The sequence below is a fragment of the Lathamus discolor genome, chromosome 1 (assembly GCF_037157495.1).
Source record: "Lathamus discolor isolate bLatDis1 chromosome 1, bLatDis1.hap1, whole genome shotgun sequence".
In the NCBI taxonomy this organism is placed as follows: domain Eukaryota; kingdom Metazoa; phylum Chordata; class Aves; order Psittaciformes; family Psittacidae; genus Lathamus; species Lathamus discolor.
The window spans coordinates 113,019,847-113,042,125 of NC_088884.1; the positions used below are offsets into that span (position 1 = coordinate 113,019,847).

The following is a 22,279-nucleotide window of genomic DNA, read 5'->3' on the forward strand; positions in this document are numbered from 1 at the left end:
CTTGTTTGAACATATTCTGTTTATCAGGATGTCTTTGGTTTGTTTTCCTGCTATTGCCAGTACTGTGTGCTCTGCTGGGCACTAGGAATGGAAATAGCCATGGAAATAGTTGGTAGCCTTTTGCATGCATATATATGGATGAATGTCATAGACAAAGAGCTTCTGCTGAGCAGCTGCCAGCTCTTGCTGGTCATTTAACTAGAGGATGATGCACAAAATTGACATAACACATTTCTTATAAGACAGTGACTTCAGAATGTCTGTGCCTAAAATGATCTTTGTGTGGTTAATCTGAACATCGCTGCTCTTTTCTAGTTTGTGGAGACATCCATGGTCAGTTCTTTGACCTGATGAAACTGTTTGAAGTGGGAGGTTCTCCTGCCAACACACGGTATCTCTTCCTGGGGGACTACGTGGACAGAGGGTACTTCAGCATTGAAGTAAGTTTCTTATTTCTGTTCTTGGTTATGAAACTGCTTGCAGCCTATTGCGTATATTTATCATTATAATTTAACCAGTTCAGGAATACTGAAGCTTTTCACAGATACCACTTGTGAGCAAATGAAGTCCACATCAATGTCACTGTTGGTGTTTTCATAAAGGTTGCTTGATATCCAGCTAAATCCCACTGTATCTGTGCTGTAAAACTGGCAGAGAATGGACCTTCATGCTAATCAGTGGCCATCCAAATGCAACACAGAAGGCAGTCTGCTTTGCAGCTTGCGCAAGCTGAATAGGATGGATAGACATGAGCTATCAAAAAAGAGGCATAATAGAAAAAGTAAATGAACGACTTGTAGCTTAGTTTGACTTCTGGGTTTATTTGATCTGAGTCTCCTGGATGCAAAATTTTATGAAAATTGAAGGACTAGATAGGGGATAAATGGGACAAAAAGCCTGCAGATAACATGCTGTGCTGGAGAGAACGAATGGGTTCTGTTTAGATATGGTATGCAGGAGTGCATTGTCTCCGGCTTTTAATGCAGCGCATGAATCCATACAGAAGTGATGCATGCTCTCAGGTTGGTGGAATGTGGAGCTCAAATGACAGCATCTTTAGTTGGCTTGCAAAAGAAACAGTGTCCTCTCCAAACTGCCCACCTTTGACTAGAAGTGAGTCAAATACCAAGCACAAATCCTTTATTCCAGTGCTCATAAACCAAACTGCACTATTTCTTCTGTGTTGCTGCATGGTTTTACAAACTGACAGATGAGGTGCACAATTATCAAATAAAGCCTCACCTGGTTTTGTTCACCCAGGTCGTAGTTGATCTAGTCATTAACAGTCAGAAACCTCTGCAGTGCCTTTTGAGCCACAGCTTGACTCCTTTCTCTGAAAAGTTCAGACTTGAACGCCCTCCAAGTCAGGGGAGAATACCCATTACCTATTAGAAGCAGTATAGGTCCTCTAATGTATGACTGTGTGTCTGTGACTAGGTATGATGGCAATATACAAGAATACATATACTGCTGTTTTATTATACCACATTTTCGTATGCTGTTGCCATATTGATATAAAAATATGTAATCCCAAACTGCCGAGTTATTTATAATGTGTTTGTAAAATGGATCAGTGCATTGTCTTGCTGGTGTTGTATTTATAGAATGAAGAGAAGTTTCTTAAAGAGTCAGTAAAACTACTTTTGCTACATTAGTCATTATAAAACTTAATATAATATGTTAACAGAATCTTTTGGCACATTTTCCAGATAAAAATATACTGTTCCAAGTGCAAATGCTCTCAAAACTTAAGAATTGCAAGGTTCTTTCTTAGTCTTGTACTGAAGTGACTTCAAGGTGCTGAGCACCTTGTTTGTGGCTTTTTTTTGAGCTACATGTGCTTGCTTCCTCCATTCTCTGACCCATGGTGAGCTGTGGATTACCATGTTGGATTGCTTAGGGAAGGTTGGGAGTATGGGGAATGACTTAAACCATTGTGCTGCTCAGTCTTAAGCTACCGTTTTTCAGTTGCAGTGACCTAGTTTGCATCTCCTGTAGACTTTGACCAAGCCAAGTTGCATATAGAAGGGGAGAGTTTTGTCTGCGTTTTTGTGTATGCTTTTAATGTAAGAAATAGAACAAGTGGATTGGCTGACAGTTTGCCAAAATCTGCTCCAGGGTTATAACTAATTAAACACAATAGCAAGCCCTATGTCACAAAGCAAAATAGCTTATGGGTGGGGAAAAAGCTCCTTAAAATTCCTCATTTAGCAACCACACACACATATTTAGCAAATTACATTTGAATTTAGTTTTTCCCTTCTGGAACACTGCTTTTTCACTGGAAGGAGTATTAGCTTGCACCAGCGCCAGGGAAATATCTGAGCTATTGCTCGTATTATTCTTTTTTGTATGTAAGGTTCTGAGTTCAGTACTTTTCTGGTCACATAACTGATTCTTGCCACCTGTCACCTTGATTAAAGAGTACCTTTGAAAGGAAAGGCAGGTTTCTGTTTTGTAAGCATATTTGGATGTAGAGCTATGTATTCAGGCATGAACTCAGGACAATAAGGAATGACAAGGAAAGGAAAATGGTGAGGAATGCAACTTGGCATGTTGGGGATGGGAGGGTGTGCTTTCTATAGAGAAGAAGCCCTGAGCATATCTAGCAGGCACCAGCTCTTGCCAGTACTCTGTGTTGGAGAGGTCATGGTGGTAAAGTCCTAGCGTGATCTCAGTGCACATTTCTACCACGTCAGTCATGCAGTGATCTTTATTCTGTCAGTCTGCTGGCTTGCCTTTCTGCGATATAGGCATGAGACTTGCAGCTCTGGGGTCTTTCCAAAAGAATTAAGTAGCTGGCCCAAGGTACTAATCACAAGTAATATAAGCTTTTAAAAAAAATCCCTTTGATTGCCATGTGATATCTAGTGTAAAAGTGATACCATTGAGCTTAAACCTAGCTGAGTTCTGGTAGTGGGCGAGATAATCCTTGTCTGTGGGCTGCAAAGCAAAGCATTTGGGAATCTTCTGGATGAAAGGTACTACATAATGTAAGCTATTATCATTAAGAATAGAGGAAGAAATTGTGTAAGGTAGGTGGAAGGCATTTGATAATGCAGAGGAAAAAGAGAAAAGTGTTTGTACAAGGTGCTCAGCAGAAATTACAGTCCTTGCCCCATGGAGCTTTTGATCCAAGGACTCGATCCTTCACGTGTGCTCCATTTTCACCATGGCTTGAAAGGGTGTGTGTGTGTGGTGTGCCTTTAAAATTAGTTTTAAGCAAGGTGTCACAGGATGAGAAACCAATAAAGGAATTACGCTGGGTCAAATAAATGTCAAAATTGTAGGTAGAATGACACGAGGTTTCTTGGCACAGACCAAGTCTTATTCCTGTAGCTGTACTCTCTTTTCCATTTGACCTCTTGGCAGAGCCTAAGCATTTCTTCTCTTAGAATAACAAATTTCTGCAAGTTGCAATATCTGATAAGGTGCACTTGTTTCCTTGGCTCCATGGCTGATAACATTTCCCTGTTGTGCTTGTGCACTGTTCCAAGGGGTTGACTCCAGAGTAGAAACCCTTCAGTTCCCACTTTTAAAGAAGTTTTATTGCCATGGAGAAAAGAAACCCAAATGATCAAAACAGAGGGCAATTTCTAAATCCAAAGAATATTAAAATGGTTCTGCAGGAATGGATTGTAAGGAAGAATAACTTAATCCTGAGTCTGAGAACTCTTTTGAAAGGCAGACATAAATGCCATATGGTGTAGCGGGAAGTATACATACTTCCCCCTGCTTTTCATCACAGCCTTGAGAAAATTACAGAGTAAATACTGACTCTACGGATTAATAATATTATAGAATCACAGAATGGTTCGGGTTGGAAGGGACCTCCAAAGGTCATCTCGTCCCAACCCCCTTGGAATGAGCAGGGACATTGTCAACTAGATCATAACCGCATTTAGCCTGGCCTTGAATGTCTGCAGGAATGGCACATCCACCACCTCTGAGCAACCTATGCCAGTATTTTGCCACCCTCAGTGTAAAGAATTTGAACTTTTGGAATTATTTTCCTGCTCAATCTCACATAAAAAAGTACAGGTTTAAATGTCAATTGAGTATCAAGGTATGTAGCGATCACTTTTTACAGAGCAGATAGTCAAGATATGCAGAATTAAACCAATATTCAAAACTAATAAAGCTGGAATTGTGTTTTATCGTTCAAAATGTGTATATATCTTCATTGCCGAAATGCAAAGACTGAAATTCCAGGAGGCGCTGGTTTTGTGGTATTTCCATCAAGAACTAAGTGAGGTGTTTGGAGTGAGTCTGGAATTTGATCATTAGACCTTGCATCAATTAAAAAAGCATCTGGTGCTCCATATGCACCTGAACTCAGTGAACTGTTAGAAATTATTAACTGGTCTCTCCCAAGAAAATAATTAAGTAAATTCATGTTAGTGAACTGTGGGTGAAGTTAATGCTGGTGAAAGTGCGTGTTTATTATCTCTTACATCTCCATGCACTTTCTCGGCCTTTGTTAGAAGAATAAACACCTTTTGGTTTCCTTTGCTCTAGAGTGTTAATGTTTCCCAATAAATGGTTTTATTGAAAATAGTTTTGGCTGGACAGTAATAGATCACTGGTGAAGTCAAGTGATTTTTTTCACTTCTCTCAGAGCAAAGAAAATCCTATTACCTTAGTAATCCTAAATTTCCTGGCCCTTTTCTTCTGTACAACAGTAGCAGATACGTTTCTCTGAAGCAAGAATTTGCATCTTGTAAGATCTTACATTTTTGCTGGGCTGTGCTCCTCAGAGCCGTGAATATTCAGAAATTCAGCAAATTCATATTATTTTTGTATATATTAGATTGCCAGACTGGAGCATCTGTTTGTGTTGGGGCCATCCTTTCAGCTTGCTTGGTCCTGTGCCAGATCTTCCTAGAGTGAGTCCCCAGCATGCCAAGATCCCCTTTTGGCTGCAGGGAAAGAACACGGGAAGGTATCCTGGAGGTTGCTCTCACTGCTCCTCCTTCCCCACCACACCCTCCCATTTCTATCTCTTTGAGGAAGCCCTCTTCACAGAAGACAGCTGAGGCCAAGATGCAAGGTCCAGTGAGAAGAGCGAGGACCTATTACAGAGGTTCAGAACTTGGGTATCTATTTAGAAAGTCCTAACTATAAAAACTAGAGGGACATACAAGAAAAAGAATTTTCTAGCCACTTCTTGGTTGAAGAATTGGTCCTTCCTTTTTGGACATTTTGAGGTCCTTCCAAAGCTGAAATGGGAGTGATGTGGTGTAAATGCTTAGAAAAGAGTATAAGGCAAGTAGCAATGTTTTGGTGATTGCTTTTAATCAAATCATCTCAGACTCGCTAGAAAAGAGTCTTCCAATAACTGAAGCATTGTGCAGATATCAAAGCAAGACCTTGCATCTCTTGTGAGTATTTTGCTACAGATGCAATATATCTTTATTTGTCCCTGAAATAAAGCCCTAATAAATAGTCATGGCAGCAGTGTGAATGCAGTTATGTGTGTAAAAAATAAAAATACATGGTTTCCATTGGGATAGTTACTCCATTTTAGAAAGCTGTACCTCTACTATGTATTGCTATGGTATAATTATTTTAATGCAGTTGAAGTAATGCAATTTTTGTATTTAGATGTGGTGTATGTTAGATACAGAGTGAAGAAACTATGCCAAAATACTGCCCCACAGTTCACAGAGCATCAGTAGAGACCTTAGCTCAAATCCTCCTTTTGAGTATGAATTACCTTGCATTTATTCACACTTAATTTCAGTTAATGGGGGAGTGCCCAATGGCATCAGTCATGTGGAGGGAGAGGTGGTCTTTTGTTACCTGTGAAAAGCCACACAGCTAACAGAGCGAGCTACATCTCTTGCTTCCTGGCATGATCAGTGCAAGAGCACCCAGAAGTGAGTGTACTGTATTACTGTGGGTTGCTTTGGGTGCAATCTAGTGGCAATGGTACTGATTTTCTCCAGGTGGCTTGTTTTGAGCACATAAGTTGAGATGCATACAAGAGGTCTGGGGCTATTGGATTCACTTTTCAGGAGGTGCTGAGATGTCAAATTGTGCAAAGGCTCAAATTCAGCATGCAATAGTGGGGTTAAATCCAAAGTCCATTTTGGAAATATGTGCCTTTGGCTTACTCAGTGCTTAATTGCACAGACCTTTTCTTTCCTGATGCTTGGGCTGCCAGAGCCTCAGCAGGAAAAAAGCTTGACTACAGGACCTATGAGGTAGGCAGATTCTCTTTGTTATAAATTTATCTGTTATTTCAATAGCTGAAAGACACCAAGTGAGTAAGCAGAGCTGCAGTTTGATGGCTGGCATTTAAGAGATGTAACCTTTTTTCCTTTTTTGAGAGTATGAAATGAGACACATTAAAAATGCTTTAGAGATGTCTGGATTGCGAGCTTGCTGCTGTACCTTTTACACCGAGATACAGCAGAACTGATATGTAGTGTATTCCTATTGAAAAAGTTGGAGGGTAAAAAAAAAAGAGATTTTAAAATTTTGTCATTGGGAAGCAGTATTACCAAATAGTTGAAGATTGTAAGCTCAGATTTCCAACAGGGGCAAATGATGATGAATCTTTTTACTTCAATAAGAATTATGATATGCAGCATTAGGAAAAAAATATACAACCAGAATGCTTGCTCATGGTATGTTGTTTGGACATAAGCTTTTTGTGTGTAAACGACTCAAAAGTTCAAAAGCCATAAAAAATTGTCACCCGGGTATTTGCTATCTAGTTTGCAAAAAGCAGCTGCTTATTAGTTCTTGTTTACTATTATGATACCACATCGCTGGACAGCTGAACAGAGAGAAAATGAAAGGAATTATCTAAGCAAAATAAGCCTTCGATATGGTACCACTAAAAACAACACAAACTGTGAATGGGGGACTTACATTACTTGAATAGTGTCAGGAAACCACAGAACTTTCTGGACTGCAGTGATCCTCTGTTATCTTCTCTGTTTCTAATGAGTTCTTCAAAGGAAGCATAGAAAAAAGAAATCTATGATAAGCAAATGTGAAGAGATCTACCCGCAAGCAGGTACCAAATGTCAAAAAGATAAAACTTCTGGCTTTCCTTCTTTTCCCTGCTACCCAAATCTGGATGGTATTTGAAGTGCCTAGTGCTCCCTTCAATCTTGCCAAGGCTTTATGAAAATGAAAAGCTTAGTTATAAGGGAAATGTAACTCCTTTTTTTTTCTTTTTTTTTTTTTTTTTTAATGAAGCATTTTATCTAAGCACCAATCACTGTGCTTCTCTAAATGATAAGGTGCTTTGGCAGGATTAGAAGCTCTAAGGTAACTTAAATACAACTTTGAAAGCTGGAATTTTTATTGCATGGATGGAGATGTCACTTTAAACTTCTTGTCTCACAACGTTTACATCAATTTTGTTTGCATTAGCCAGGAATTGGAGAGAAGTAGAAGGTTCTGGGAATTCTTGCAGGAATGAAGAAGTCATCATCAAAGAGCTGGAGAATTGTGCTGGTGATGTGCAAAAGTACAGGTTTCCTTCCCCATGGAAGTTAAATCCTCAAGTATGCTGGAGCTTGCACAGAGAAGCAGCTTTCCCCAGGCAAACCCTTTGCAGTAGTTTTGGGCCACACCAGATAATTCCTGCGACCTAACACCATAATTCCATGCTGGATTATGTCAGCGTGATCTACCTGGTGTTCTGACTTCTCACTTCTTGCAGTGACAGTAACATCTGGGAGGTGGAAGAGGTGGTGTGAGCTGGGAGGTCTTCCGTGTGTTTCCAAGGGGAAGGATTAATTTTGCCAGTCCTGAAGGATGCTGCCTGTACTTTCTGCTCTTCTTACCCGCCTCTAGAATCTGAGTAGCAGAACAGAAATTGCACTGTACAGGCAGAGCATCCAGATGTTTACATATAATAAATTCAAGACAAACAGTAGTAGTATAAAACCCCTGCTGCTATGTAATTATCTATGGATGTGGATAGGGTAGGGTTTAGCACCAATATAAAGATGTTGCATCCTTCTTTCTTTTCTTATTTTTAAAGATGAGGACTGTTCTAGCAGAAGAGGGAGAAGAAATCAAAATGTTGAGACATGATTATTGTAATTATGCTGTTTATCAAGACATTCTGAATTCTAGAAGGGAATTTATACTGTACAAAGTAATACACATTACACTGACAAAAATGCTGACTTTAAGCAGAAGCCATGGTTAGGAGTACATTCTGCATTTCTAATCTACTGGTTATTAAGTTAAAGTAAATATTCTTTGTCAAAAGAACACAGGGAAGTGTTAGGAAGTAGTTGCAAATGAAGGGGGGGTGGCACCTTTTGTTTCTTGTGCAGCAGTTCTTCAGTTCATGAATATTTAGGAAACAAAGGGTTGGAGTAGAATAGTCCAGTTTTCTGCCTCATGTTTTGGGAGCCCGTTGTGGTCTGTACATTTTTGGAGATGGTGAACTCATCTTATGGAATGAATGATTTCCATGAGCTTCCGTGGAGCTGTGAGTTTGTCAGCCAGGTACCTGAGACAGGTTATCTTGCACAAAGGATGAATGAAGCTTGCAAGTTTACTCATTTGCAAGAGTGTCATAATACTTTGGTATCATTTCGATGTCAGTTCTGTTTTTCGAAACACCTATTTTAATTGGATGGTTTCGAAAGGTCTGAGCAGAGATTAGTGTCTCTGAGTCTTCTATTTTATCTTTAAAAACGTGTAGGAGAAATGCCATCTCAAATAGAAATCTTCTTGAAAGATAAAAGGCTTTATAGAAATTTTGTAGTAACTTCATTTAATATAAAAGTCTTGTAGTTTTTTTCTTGTCTGTTTGCACAGAACAATGTTAAGTGAAAAATGAACAAGCATTCACATTACAACTGTGTAATACTGGAGGCTAAGGTATTTCCTGAAGTGTGGGTTAAACTGTTCTAGAGCAACTTTTCCTGAAGATAGGAAATGCGGATATTCCTGGCTGTGAATGTGAAGTGCAGTGAAATTGCTTCTATGGTGGGTTTCTGCTTAACCTGCCAGGTGGAGAGCGTGCACTTCATTTTAGAGATGCACAGCAATTACTTCTTGATAGCTGGGCCACTGAAAGCAATGCATGGCTGAACGGGCAGGTACCACTTAGCAAAAGCAGAAAAACTTAATCTGAATGTACTGATTCTGGTTTCAGCCAGTCTGTGTTGAAGGGCAGAGAAATGTTTGCATGTAATGGGTGAAAAGAGTAAAGTTAACCCATTGAAATAAATGTTTCACGCAGAATACTTTCTCTTCTAGGTTGTTTTATTTTTTTTTGGGGGGGGGGGTTGTTAATTATTGGGGGTTGTTAATTATTAATTATGTCTTTCTTTGTTTCCGATTTGCAGTGTGTGCTGTACTTGTGGGCCTTGAAAATCCTTTACCCCAAAACACTGTTTTTACTTCGTGGGAATCATGAATGTAGACATTTAACAGAGTATTTCACATTTAAGCAAGAATGTAAGTCTACTTTAATGTTTCTCCTCTTACCTCTGTTTTCAACAGCTTGATTTGTTATTTTGCAAGTATTTGATGCTGTTTACCATAGTAATTTTAAATGTACTTCTCTTATTAACTGTTATTAAACTGTAATTGCTGTTCCCTGGGAGGGAGCATCTTGCAGGGCTGGGGAGGGTGTCTCAGTGTTGGAGAAAGGAAGAGGTGAGGCACCCTGCAGCAGGTAATGACCTATACAGACCCAGGGGTGTCATCGCTTGGTGCTGCAGGTATGGAAACACTTCTGCTTGCCATCAAGCCTGGCCTGGGAGGCAGCCTGGGGCTACTGCAGGACTATCTGGGCCTCAATGCTCTTGGTGAAATCTGCTGCTTTTTGCAATGGCTGCCAGTTTGCTGCTCCACACAGCAGCCTGGCAGTAAAAACCTGCCAGCACACCAGCTCTGGCACCTCTGCAGCAGCTCCCTGTTGCTAGTGGAGGAGGTGACATCCTACCCTGTCTCATCTGCAGAAGGGGAAAAATGCAAGGAATTTGTATTTTTGATTGTTTTTTTCCCTCTGAACGTAGTGTTTTCACATTTACCCTGCAAGTAGGCTTGAACTTTTTGGTATGTGCTTTTTATAGGAATTCCTTTCTGTGTTGCAAGAAAGGATTCGGTGACACATAAAAAGCTCATTAGATGCAGACCTTCACCTGCACAATGAAGCTTTGTATTTTTTTCTGAGGCACTGAAAACTGAAGCTCTTGCAATAGGCCTCCATTCCCTTTTAGCATCAAGAGCAAAGGAAATGTTAATTGGCTCAAAGGCCTCATGGTTTACTGAGTTTAATATGCCTATTGGTAAATTAACATTTCAACTTCATTGTACCACCTCGTTCATTTCATAGTGGCATTTCTATAGGTAATTAATTCTAAGGAACAGGGCTAAAGTTCTGATTACTTCATAGAGGGTATATTGTGTGATAATGATGATAACCATTCAGCAGACTTTTTAAGGCTTGCTGTATTGATTTCATGGCAGGCTATAATGGTCTTTTATTATTGTTTACAGTTAGGTTTTTTTTTTAGAAAAATACAATAAACTTGGCATAACTTTTATTAGTTTCACCTCAGAGTCTGAGGAATTTTTCCAGCAGTGAATAACAATAATCTTAAAGAATGTTTTGCATGAGGCAAGCTTTGGTACAGTCTTCAATGCAAGAGAAAGCAGGGAGAACAAGATCCGAGTTATTAATCAGCGTCCTAATTTCTTTTTTCTCTTAAATATTGATGGCGCTTTCTGACACCATCTTAATCTTTAAAAGGTAAAATCAAATATTCAGAGCGTGTATATGATGCCTGCATGGATGCCTTCGACTGCCTTCCCTTGGCTGCTCTGATGAACCAACAGTTCCTGTGTGTACACGGCGGCTTGTCTCCGGAGATCAACACTTTAGATGACATCAGAAAAGTAAGTCTGAATAGTGCTCAGGTCTAATAGGTGAACAGTTAATTGCCAGCAACTAAAACTTGAATCCTTTCTCAGTGTTGTTCATTTGTGTAAGATGCTGGTATGTCATTCTGACACTCAGGTTGACATTATTGCCTTTTAAAGGTCTTTTTAAATTAGTCCCATTTTATTGAGGTGAGGAAATCACCAGCATCCAGTAAAACAAAGGATTTACCGTCTTTGTGTTCTAAGACAAAAAAAAGTATTAGGTACGTAAGTAATTACAAGCTAATGAGTACATAGTATGAATTTAAGTACTGTCTACTAGCATGGTGTAAGCACACCATCTGATTATTCCTTGTGCCTTGTTAGGCATTCTGTACTTTCTTGGCAAAGAGATAAAATATAGCTCTAGAAAAACCTCACAATACTTAAAGCATTTAATAAAAAAGTATGGTATGATTGCAATGAGTATAGTAAAAATAACATATAACTCTTTAAAAGTGTCAAGAGCTTCATTCTCAATAGGTCCTGCCACATTTTCAGTAGTACTGCGCTTGAGTACCTAGCACATTGTCTAAATGAGGCTTTATAAGGTGGTGCTTGTGTGGTACTCTTGAGTTGATAAGAATTTTCTTACCAATCTCACGAAAGTTCAGGGAACAATGTTGAGCGGTCTCTTCACTGTAATCCCTGATAACGTGCAACAACACTGGATGAAGTTTTTCTCAAGTGCTTTGTAAAAGAATCTCAGTTGATCTTTCTAAAAGGAGGTATTGAAACCATTCATTCTCGGTATTTCCAGCAGAAAAGAGTTTCTTACTTCTTGCTTGCATTTTGAAATCTGCAAACATGGATATATCCTTCTGAGCTTTAAAGTTACTAAAAGATAAATTATACTTTGAGGCTAATTTGTGGCCTGCTAAGAAATTAATACTTTTTTTTTTTAAATAAATTAAAAATTGAGCCTGTAATTACATGTTCTGGTTTAAAAGCAATTAGATTCCGATATTAACTGCACTTTTAAAAATTACCAAATGTAAAGTTTCATTTCTGAGGTAAAGCTTCACTATCTAATTAAGCAAAAATATTCTCTGCCTAAAATTTAGCTGGCTTTCCAACAATGTAATGAGAGAGTAAAGCTCTTCAACTCTCCGATTCTAGGTTAGGGTCATTAACATCTTCTCTTCCCCCCCACTAGCAGGTTAATTCATCATTGGCAATCAGCAGGAATTGGGTTTGCATATTTATGAATTGTTATTTAATTTAAATTAATTATAGTTACAAAAGCGAAGTTACCAATTATATTAGAGGGCTGAAATAAGTTAGAAGTGTAGGTATGATATGAATATTTCATGATGAGGGCGCAAAGGTAGAATTGTAGAGGTCTCTTATTAAAACTTTTTAACTGAGTGTTGGGAACATCTAAAATCAATTCTTTCTCTCTGAATCTTTTTTGGGGGAGAGGGGGAGGTATGTTAGGTGTGCTAATAAATCATTATGCTAATAAATCATTACTTTATCTTTCTGCTAAAGGGTTGGTTTTATATTCAAGAGGTTTTGCAGAGGAATACTGATTTTTAACGTTTCACTGTTTTGCTCTGCTTTGTCTTATTTGCAGAATGATTCTATATAATTTGAATTTTTTTTTTTGTACAATATTCAGACAGAAAGAGGAATTTTTAGCTGCTTAATTAGGGCTAAGGTTATAAGAGCAGTGAGAATGTCATGGGAAGACACTGTAATGCAGAAATGTTGCCTTGGTATTTAAATAAAGATGGGAACTTAAAGCAAGATGGGAACTTGCTTTGTAATAACTATTGTATTTTTAACTTGCGGTGCCTCACTCACATAAATCAAGTGCCATAATGCTTAAAAAATCACAAAATACAGAAATACCATCTTCTCTCTTGTGCACTGAAATGCTTGCAAAAACAGGTAGAAAAAGAAAAAAACCCCACAGCTGCACTCAAAAATTCATTTAGAATGGGAATCCGCTGTATTTCTTAATTTTCAGTTATATCTGTTCCTCTTTGTCAGTGTTAGCAAGGAGTGTTTCACTTTTGCTTAAAATCCACTGCTTTAAAGCTGAGAGCAGCCTGATGCTGAAAACCAGATTGCTTTGCGTCCTTGTTTGCCAACCCACAGAACGAAAAACACTGACTTTGCTTCAGTGTTTCTGTGGTGCATGGTTGAAAGAAGTTAGTATTTCTTTGTCTCCTATTTTTCTTAGTTAGATCGATTCAAGGAGCCACCTGCATATGGACCTATGTGTGACATCCTGTGGTCAGACCCGCTGGAGGACTTTGGAAATGAGAAGACTCAGGAACACTTTACTCACAACACAGTCAGGGGGTGCTCGTACTTCTACAGGTGAATATTACTACGTTAAATGGGTTTCTGTATATGGACTTGTCCTGGGTTTTCAGTATAATGTTTTTGCTTGAGGTTTGTAGTTCTACTTAGAGCCTTTTTTTCTGCGGACTTGCCTTGTTTTTAGGTAGATTCATGTTTGGTTTATTTTGTATCTTGCTTTCGCCCGTAACTGGGGAACCTTAATTTTGTTCACCAAAGCCTGTGCATTTTGCTTATTTCTGTTCTTGTAAGTTAGGGAATGAATGTGTCCCTTCAGAAATGTAGTTACCTGCCCCTTTTGTTTGAAAGTTAATTTTAAGTTAATTTAACTTAATTTTGAATGAAAAATGCCAGCGGTGGAAAACTCACTACCTGAGTTATTCTGCAGGTAAGTAAAAATTGTGATTTTTTTGTTTGTTTGTTTGTTTTTCCCCCTAAGCAGGTACTTTTTTTTGCCCTGTTTTAGCAAACTCTTGCTTATGTTTGGGAATGGTTCTTCCCAAGGAATTCAGGATTTCAACAGAATTGGTTAAACAGGACTGGCTAAAAGCCAAAATGCAGACAAATGCCTGTAACATTCTTTCAGAAACACATATGGACTTGAATGTAAAGACATCAAGTTGTGATTCATCTTTGAAATAATTTCTTTTTATTGATTTTTTTTTTTTTAGTAAAATAAAAGAGAATATTCCTAAAAAAAAAAAAAAGGTAATAGTAATGGGGAGGATAGAAGGACATGTACACAAATCTCTTAATTTGTGACTATTTAAAGGAAGCTTTCTTCTGTTTCTTTTCTGTTTAGTGGTGGATTGTCCTTTAAGCATGGGTGTGTGTAAAGAGTGGGAAGGCTCTCTCTCCTGTACTTTCAAGGAGTGCTGGGGGATGCCCTCTGTCCTGTCTTTGACAATGCACCGGTAGACCAAAGCAAGCAATGAATCGTTACCTTTTCCCAGTTCTGCCTGGGTGCTGACTGCTGCCTTTCTCCATTTCCAGCGGTAGGTGGCTTGGTTTGTAGACCAAGTCCTGTGGACACCAGGCAGAAGACACCCCGTTGGGTGTGCTTGAGCTGGGGATGAACCTCTCAAGCACTATTTCTATTGTCTCTTCATCATAGGACAGGCCTGTTACCTCATGACCGCCAGTGGTGGTTATATTGTACCCTCTTCTTGACAGTGTGGGGATTTTGGCTTTTTCTTTTTTTTTTTTTTTTGTTACAGTACTTAAGGACAACTTACAAAGATGCCAGAGTAACAAAACTGGACATTAAATAGCAAAATAAGCAATGTATGCAGGGAAATCTTAATTAAAAAATTAATTTTTGTTGAGGAGAAACGTGAAGATGCTATTGGAATGTTAAGAGGCTGTTGAACCTTTGAAAGGTAGCAGTTCTGTTTTGGCCTGTGCTAGTGACATGTAAGTCCAAGTTTTTCCAACAAGCTCAGCAGAAGTGAGGAATCCACTCTTTTAGTTATAAAATCTCACCTTGAACATAGCTGATCTGTAGCTGTTCAGTAACATGTAGAAAGTAAATCAATGGGTTCTACTAGTAACCAGGAGACAGAGCTGCTAGAATCAACCTCCTTGTTGGTACCATTAGCAGGAAGGTAACAGATGGTTTGACTCTCAGAAATTAGTTTTCCTGTCCTCTTTTTGAGCTGTAATTGCTGCAGCACGGGGCTGGGCTGAGAACAAAGCGGTTTGCACTGCAGCCTGGGCTGCTGGCATGTACCTTCTGTGGGCAAGTCTCACTGCGCCTTCCGATCAATAATGTCTGGAAGGTGCTCGTTAAATGTGTTTGGTCTCATTATGAAAGAAGGTGTCAAACTGTTGAAAACAATTGATCTGTGCAGAAATGGACTTATGACTCTGAGGGCTAAAATCATTCCTCTTTCTCTCAGCAGCACTATACACTGGAGCATGCCTGGGACTCCCAGGCACTGGAGGCAGTGAGTCGTGGTAGTTTCCCCTCATGAACCTCTCTTAGAAAAGTGGGGGAAAAAAGCTTTATGGACGTGTCTTGTTGTTATACATAGAACTTACCATATAATGGAAAAACTTTTAGATTCCCCCCTCTGCCTCGCCCCTGCCCCCCGCCCTGAGTCTGTTTCTTTTAATTGCCATAAAATTTCCCTAAAATATGTGTGTTTTCTCTTGGAAATGTACCCAGTCTGCCCCCTGACTCTTGTTCAGAAAAGTAGCATATTTCAGAAAAAGAGGAAATTTTTGGAAGATACCTAATTGTTAGATTATGCATGAGGGATATGTAACTGCTGAATGATATGAGCAAATGACTAGCTTGGGGTCACCTTATCTGAGGTTATATAAAGGCAAATGTTGCTCTTTAAAAAAGTGCTCAGTTGCCCTGGAAGGTGACTAATTGCTTACCTAATGATAATCCCTGGCAAAAAAAAGTATCCATCACTGTGCAATGTCTAATTTTGCTTGACTTTTCTTACTTCCAAGTTATTTCCTGAGAAAAGGAGCAAATTTTCCTAAACAGCCAGCTCAGCTTGTAAATGAGGACTGAATTACGCAGTCCTTCAAGGCAGTCTGTTGAGAGGACAGACTTTGTTTATTTTTCAGTGAATAAAGCTTCTAAAGTTTCTTCAGTCATTTCCAGAAAGGGAAGTTAAAAGATAGCAGTGGGGATTTTAAAGGAAGGTCAGGAAGATTTCAGGCACACACATGAACCAGGGAAATTATTTCTAGATGACAAAGATCTCTTAATCAATGGCAGGAAATAACAGTAATAAATAACTTTATCGGACGTGTTCATTATAATGGCAAGTTTGGAGTGACTTTTCTCTGATTTAAAGCTATTTCCTGTAACAAAATGCTATAAGGAAGATAACAGTAACGTGGCTTTCTAACCGTGCACATGCAACATTAACAGCACCTTCCAGCTCAGTAGCACATGAAATCTTCTCCATTCAGCCAAAATTCTTTTGTGAAATGTTGAGCCACTTGTATGGTGTAAATACACATGCGAAAGTATGAAGACTGTGGCTTACGGCACTCTGACAAGCTTCTCACTCTATTTCCCAGGTGATCGCTCACGTACAGCCTGTTGAATTTCAAAATGATAAAGTTTTTGTTTAAGAAATTTCTTTTTGTGTAGGAGTTCTCGAAGCTGTTATGGCTAGCACTGTGAAATGTCAGATCTTGAAGCCATGAGTCTGAACTGTCATTTAGAGACATAAAGAATAGCGAGCACAACTTTCAAGGGTGCTAAAGAGTCAACGCTTAATGCATGCCTGTTGCACCCAGCAGCATTTTGCAGTGTGGATTGTCAAAACTTATGGATCCTTGGAATAGCACAATGCCACAGTAAAAAGTACCTGTGAAATTTGAATAATTCTTGGAAATTCATTCAAGTTCTCTGTACCTTAAAGTACAAAGAGCAACAGCAGTGAGATTTCATTTCCCCTTTCTGAAATTCAGGTTTACGTTCTTCACAGGACAGACGTAGCATTCACGGGACATACTTGCAACATTGCATGTTTGCAATTTCATGCAAAAAGTAGAAATAATTGATGAAGTGCTAGTTGCGTAAATTGGGTTTTAGTTATGAGTCAAGTGAAACTTTTCTTTAATCCTTACCCAAAGTAATGTCATATTCAGGGAATGGTGTGAACAAGGGGGAATTAATTTGTCCCTGAGTGATATTCCCCACTCTCTTTCCCCCATTTTTTTCAGCTGATCCAGCCAGTAAAGAAGTTTTCCTCTTTGTTTATCAGATTATCCATTTTTGCCTTACATTTTTTTAGTGAATGCTTATTTGGACTTATCTGGTTGTACTGATCTTGCCAATGACCCATCACACTTAATTCATGAACTATTGGTACAGTAACTTGGGCATTTCTGTAATCAATGTATCTGACTTGGTAAGATACACTGCTACTTATCATCTTGAGAATGGCTTCTTTCGGTGATCAGACAGCTTGAAGAAGTCAGCTAGACTTGTTTTCTCTCTGAAATACTAATTTAATGGCAGACAGCTACCAAGTGGGTTTAGGCAATTGTTGAAATGTGGGGAAATGTGTATGAAAATCCTTTCTAATCCATACTGGGATGGGGAACATCATCATTACCATAAGATTTACTGGATAGATGAGGAATTAAAATGTTTTTTCATCACATTCGGACAAGGTTGCTATGAGCATGCATGGTGTTTACCATGAAAATTGTGATTGGATCTATGCCCAGCTTGTTTCACTTCCTTTGTGTCAAAGCTTTGGTAAAGAACGTTGGAAGTTTGTTTGCACAACTGAGTTAATTAGTAGTGTCTTATCCTATGTAAGGTACATCAAAGGTTTCCTATCAGGGGTAGGCACATGTGCAAGCTTAATACTCACTTTCTGCGATAATTTATGTGTATAAGAGTTGGTTAATTGCTAACTTTTAACAAGAGCATAAAAGTGGTGTGAGCCTGGCCAAAGTCAATGGATGACCTCAGAAATAGATTAGATACTCAGCAGTTCACGCATGGTGCTCCAGCCTCTCGGGTTTTGTTAGGGAGTTTAATATCAGTTTTTAAGGAATGGTGATCATGTTGAAGCTGTTCGACTGTTGACTACTTTGTTACGTTTTTCCAAAGCAACACAAAGCCAAAGGCAGAAGTAGTTAGCAGTGGCAAGGGTGACCAGCATTGCAGGCTCCACCAAGAACTTCATTTCCCAGCCTTTGACAGTATTGAAATGGTTCAGCCTTGCAGGTGCTCTGGGGTAGAATAATAACTTGGGGTTGCGAGCACATCATTTCAGTGGTTTACTTTATATGCACACTAAGTTTGTAAATATACAGGGATTAGAGAAATGTCTGCTAAAAGCTTTCGAAGACTGTAGCGTGTTTCAGCTCAGGGTGTGAGGCAGAGTTGTGTGTTTTCAGTAGCAGCACTTTTAACAGATTCTTTTGCTCACTTTTCCACTCTTTCTTCTCCGAGGCCAGAAGCTTTTTGCTGCCCTCACACTAAATGCCCAGCTCTATTGGTAGAATTCCTTGTGTGCTTCATCAGACCTGGGAACAGATCCAGTTTTAAAAGAATGACTCTGCAAAGAAGATATGTGTTTATTTGTTCTAATCTCATGCAGTTCCCTACTCTGCTTCTCAGTGCATCTTTGCAGACGGCATAGCTGAGGGCTAGAAAAAGCAGGTGGAAAGAGATGTGCTGGGAGCTGCCTAGTACAGCAGAGCAGCAAAAGCCTTTAGAGACTGAAGGGTGAGGCCAGCGGGCTTTGCCAAAAGCCTGGTTTTATATATGCATGTAATCTTAGAGAAGCCATTGGGCTAAATTTAGATGTCTCCTTTTTAAAGAAATGTTTATGCCTCTGTTTTAATAGTATGATGAAGGATATTTAAAAAAATGGATTAATACATCCATTTTTTCTGGTTTTTATTGGAAGAGCAATTTGAAAACATCTGCCATTTTGGTTCAAATGAGCAAAATATTGCTTCTCTTCCAAAGCTGCTTAGAAGTAATCAGTGATCATGCAAAAGAGACCTCAGCACAAGTAAACTATGCATGAGGCATTCTAATGAAAAAATCATGCCGAAGTAGGGAATAATCACAGTCACATACTCTATAGGGAATAACATCTCTCTAGCTTAGCAGTTGGGTATTTTGTTTTCTGTGTGAGTCAGTGCTCTGCTGTGATTCAGCATGACACATGAAGTACAGGCAGAAGGTTGGGTTGTTGTGGAAAGCCTGTTGCGGGGGGGGGGAGTGTCTGTTTGTTTGTTTTCTCTCTTGGCCAGCTGCTTTATTTCTGGCTCATCTGAATAACAGTCTGGGCTCTGCAAAACAGGGCAAGGAGGAAAGCATTTCTGGAAGGGGTAGTGCTCAGACAAACTAGTAGGGAATTTGACTGAGACGATAATTTTCATTAGAAAGATTAGAAGAAAAATTTCCAAGCAGACGTCTTTTCTGTAAAAGCTTGTTTCTGATAACTTTTGCCATAATCTTCGTTTTGTTGGCATTTTGCAGGACGTCCTGCTGTCTACCTGCAGGGCATGCATTTTTGTGTTCAGGGATATCATTTAGTATGAAACTTCAGTTGGGCAGAAACAAGCTGTTGCTAAGAAAGCACTGGAAATAAAAGCCTTATATTTATTGGGGTAATGGCTTTACACTGAAAACAAGTAGATTTGGAGTAGATATAAGGAAGAAGTTCCTTATTGAGGGCAGTGAGGCCCAAAGTAGCTGTGGCTGCCCCATCCCTGGAAGTGCTCAAGGTCATATTGGACAGGGCCTTGTGCAGCCTGGTCTGGTGGAAGGTGTCCCTGCCTGTGGCACAGAGGTTGTAACTAGGTGTTATTTAAGGTCCCTTCCAACACTGCCCACTCTATGATTCTGTTGTCACAACTGTATAACATACGTGATATGCATGCAGTGAAAACCTTGCTTCTCCCCAGCCCCCACTTCAACAAGTAGCTGAAGAAGAATGTCTGAGAGTTGCTTTGCTTTTTTCGAAACAAAATGTCCAGATAAACCGCTCATGGATTGTCATGGTCAGGGTAATAGGACTGCTTGCTCATTACACATATCATGCTAGTCACTTAGAAGAAAAGATTGCAGCCAGACTTTCTTTTTTTGTGTATTTGCATGGAGGACTATGTGACATCTCTGTCTTTCTAGATGTGGGCCCTATAGAATCAACCCAGTTCTGCTAGTGGAGGTCTATTTTCCACAGATTTATGAAGAATAAGATAATTAAAGAATAACCTCCCCCCCCCCCCCCCCCCCTTTTTGTACTTTGAAGTGGAAAGAAGAACCTATCATGTCTATGTAGGAGCATTTTTTTTTTAGTGCTTCATTATATCTTCTTTAAAAGCAGTACTTAACACTGGATGAAAAGAATATTATGGGGGAAAATGTAATAGGCTAGACATTTTGAGCAGCTGCACTGATAATGAACATAATCAACTGTCTATCAGATTTTTCATTATAGACCCCAGTTTTCAGAAGTTAATGTAAAAATTTCTAAACAAAATGTACCATAAGTCTGCATTTAGTCACAATTAATTATGAAAAGAAATGTATGCAAATTAGTTCTCATTTGCCAGTGGTTTGAATGGCAGCTTGTCAGCAGTTGAGATCACTGCAGTTGCCAAAACGATACCCCACATAATTTGGGAATTGAAATTACTTTATAATGGCAATCTTTTTAGACAATTTCAAATACCAGACCTTCAACTGAGAATATCTGCTAGATGGGTCAAGTCCAAAACCAGCAATATACCGTTCTACTGGGTTTGTAGCCTCTAGCTGTGAATGACATTTTAGCTTCAAAATATCCAGGAAGGTTGGAAGCAAGAGTAGCATTTCTCTTGGATAAACTGAAGGAAGGTGATGTGTTAGATTCTGCAAGGGTTTTTCTGTATGAATTTTTGTCTCTTCAATGCATGAAGTTAGAAACTGATGGGGCTGTTCAGCAATTGCAAGTGGGCTCTGAAGGTGGTCCATGAAACCATGGCTCGCACAGCAGGTCATAGAATCATAGAATAGTTAGGGTTGGAAAGGACCTCAAGATCATCTAGTTCCAACCCACCTGCCATGGGCAGGGACACCTCACACTAAAAGGTCATTTGTACAGTGTTTAGTTGAGGGGGGTTTGTTAGGGTTTTTTCTTTGTTTGGTTTCTTTTTTTGTTTGTTTTTCCCCCTTTCTCCACCACCACCACCCCCACCCCCCCCCCTTTGGAAATTCGGAGACTCTGGAAGTTTGTTTGTGTTATTCACAGGCACACTGCAAGCCCATCATGCTGCAGAACCAGCACAGAACTGATCATAGAGATGCCTTTGTGTCTTCCCCAGCACCTTGTATTTCCTTCTTTAAGCCTTTCCAGCTATTCTATTATTTGAACTATGGGAAAGCTGAATCGATAGTGGGAAAATAAACATGGTGAAGTGATGTTATTGCAGGGTCTATTTTGCTTTCTGTACAGCCATTGGGTGACATTTCAGAACTGCTACGTGAGGTTTGCACTTTTTGCCACCAGTTTTGATTTTATTTTTTTTCCTTTTGAGCATCAGGTATTTTTAGTTGTTGCTCTCCAGCTTGCCCAGCAATGAGAAGAAGGAATTAAACATTTACGTGTCACATCCTGGGCCTCAAATCCAGGAAAATGTGTCCCAGTCTCAGGTCAGACATTGCTCTGGGGCAGGCTGCGCTCTGAAGGCAGCCCAGTTCTCCACCCTTGCCAGCCTGCCTCTCTACCATGTTGGCCTCAGAGCTCGGGCTCTTGGAACTGATCAGGCTCCTGGCAGACAGAGGGGCACAGAAAAGTAGCAGCTCTGACTCCTGTGCCTAGCCGGCTTGTCCTGCTGCTGATGTGCTGGCATAATATTTGTTTCTCCCCAGGTTTAATGTTTTAAGTGCAACTCTATTAAGCTGCAAAGGATAAGGCAAAGCAAATTGTATAGGTCTGGCCCAAGGAGGGATGAAAGGGAGTAGCTCTAGATGTTGTCTGAATAAAGACTCCCACCCCTTCGATGTTTTTAAGGGTCTGGGAATGTTTTGCAAACTCTGAACTTTTTTTTATTCTGGTGCCTCTTCACCTTTATCCTTTTCCATGCATGATCTTTGTTCTGGTTTTGCTCTTGCTGTAGTTGGCTTTTGACAGGGGAAGCCAGGAAGTTTTGACTTTCTTGAGTTCTGTATTAAATTACTGATGACAGCAGAAGAGAGGTTTTGCTTCCTGACGTGATAGATGGTCATTGTGGTTTTTATCCTTTAATACAGGCATGGAGAGTCATCAGTGGTTTACATGCAAGAAGAAAACAGCATTACAGAAAAAAAAAAAACCCTTATTTTTGAAAGCAACAAAGCAGAGTAATTTTAAGTTCTGTAACGCTTAATTTTAAATAGCTTTTCCTGAAAACTTAATTTTTCACACTTATGCTGTCAAAACTGTTATGTTTTGTTTTTCTTGTATGTGATTTCCATATGTGTTCACTGTCTTAAACAGCAAAAATAGTTTTCACAGTGCTGAGATTGTAAGAAAGGGCTCCTCCGTTCACCTTGAAAGCAACACTGTCCATGTGCAGTGAAAAATATGAT

General features: G+C 39.4%; 1 protein-coding gene across 1 annotated transcript in view; it reads left to right on the forward strand.

Annotated features, from left to right (window-relative positions):
• The window catches only part of PPP3CA (protein phosphatase 3 catalytic subunit alpha), a 189,475-nt gene that overhangs the window by 129,944 nt on the left and 37,252 nt on the right, over positions 1-22,279 (forward strand). Inside the window, exons 3-6 of the mRNA XM_065691334.1 lie at positions 316-440; positions 9,330-9,441; positions 10,742-10,887; positions 13,100-13,239. Of these exons, the coding sequence (XP_065547406.1) occupies positions 316-440; positions 9,330-9,441; positions 10,742-10,887; positions 13,100-13,239 (523 nt within the window). The remainder of the gene's footprint in view (positions 1-315; positions 441-9,329; positions 9,442-10,741; positions 10,888-13,099; positions 13,240-22,279) is intronic.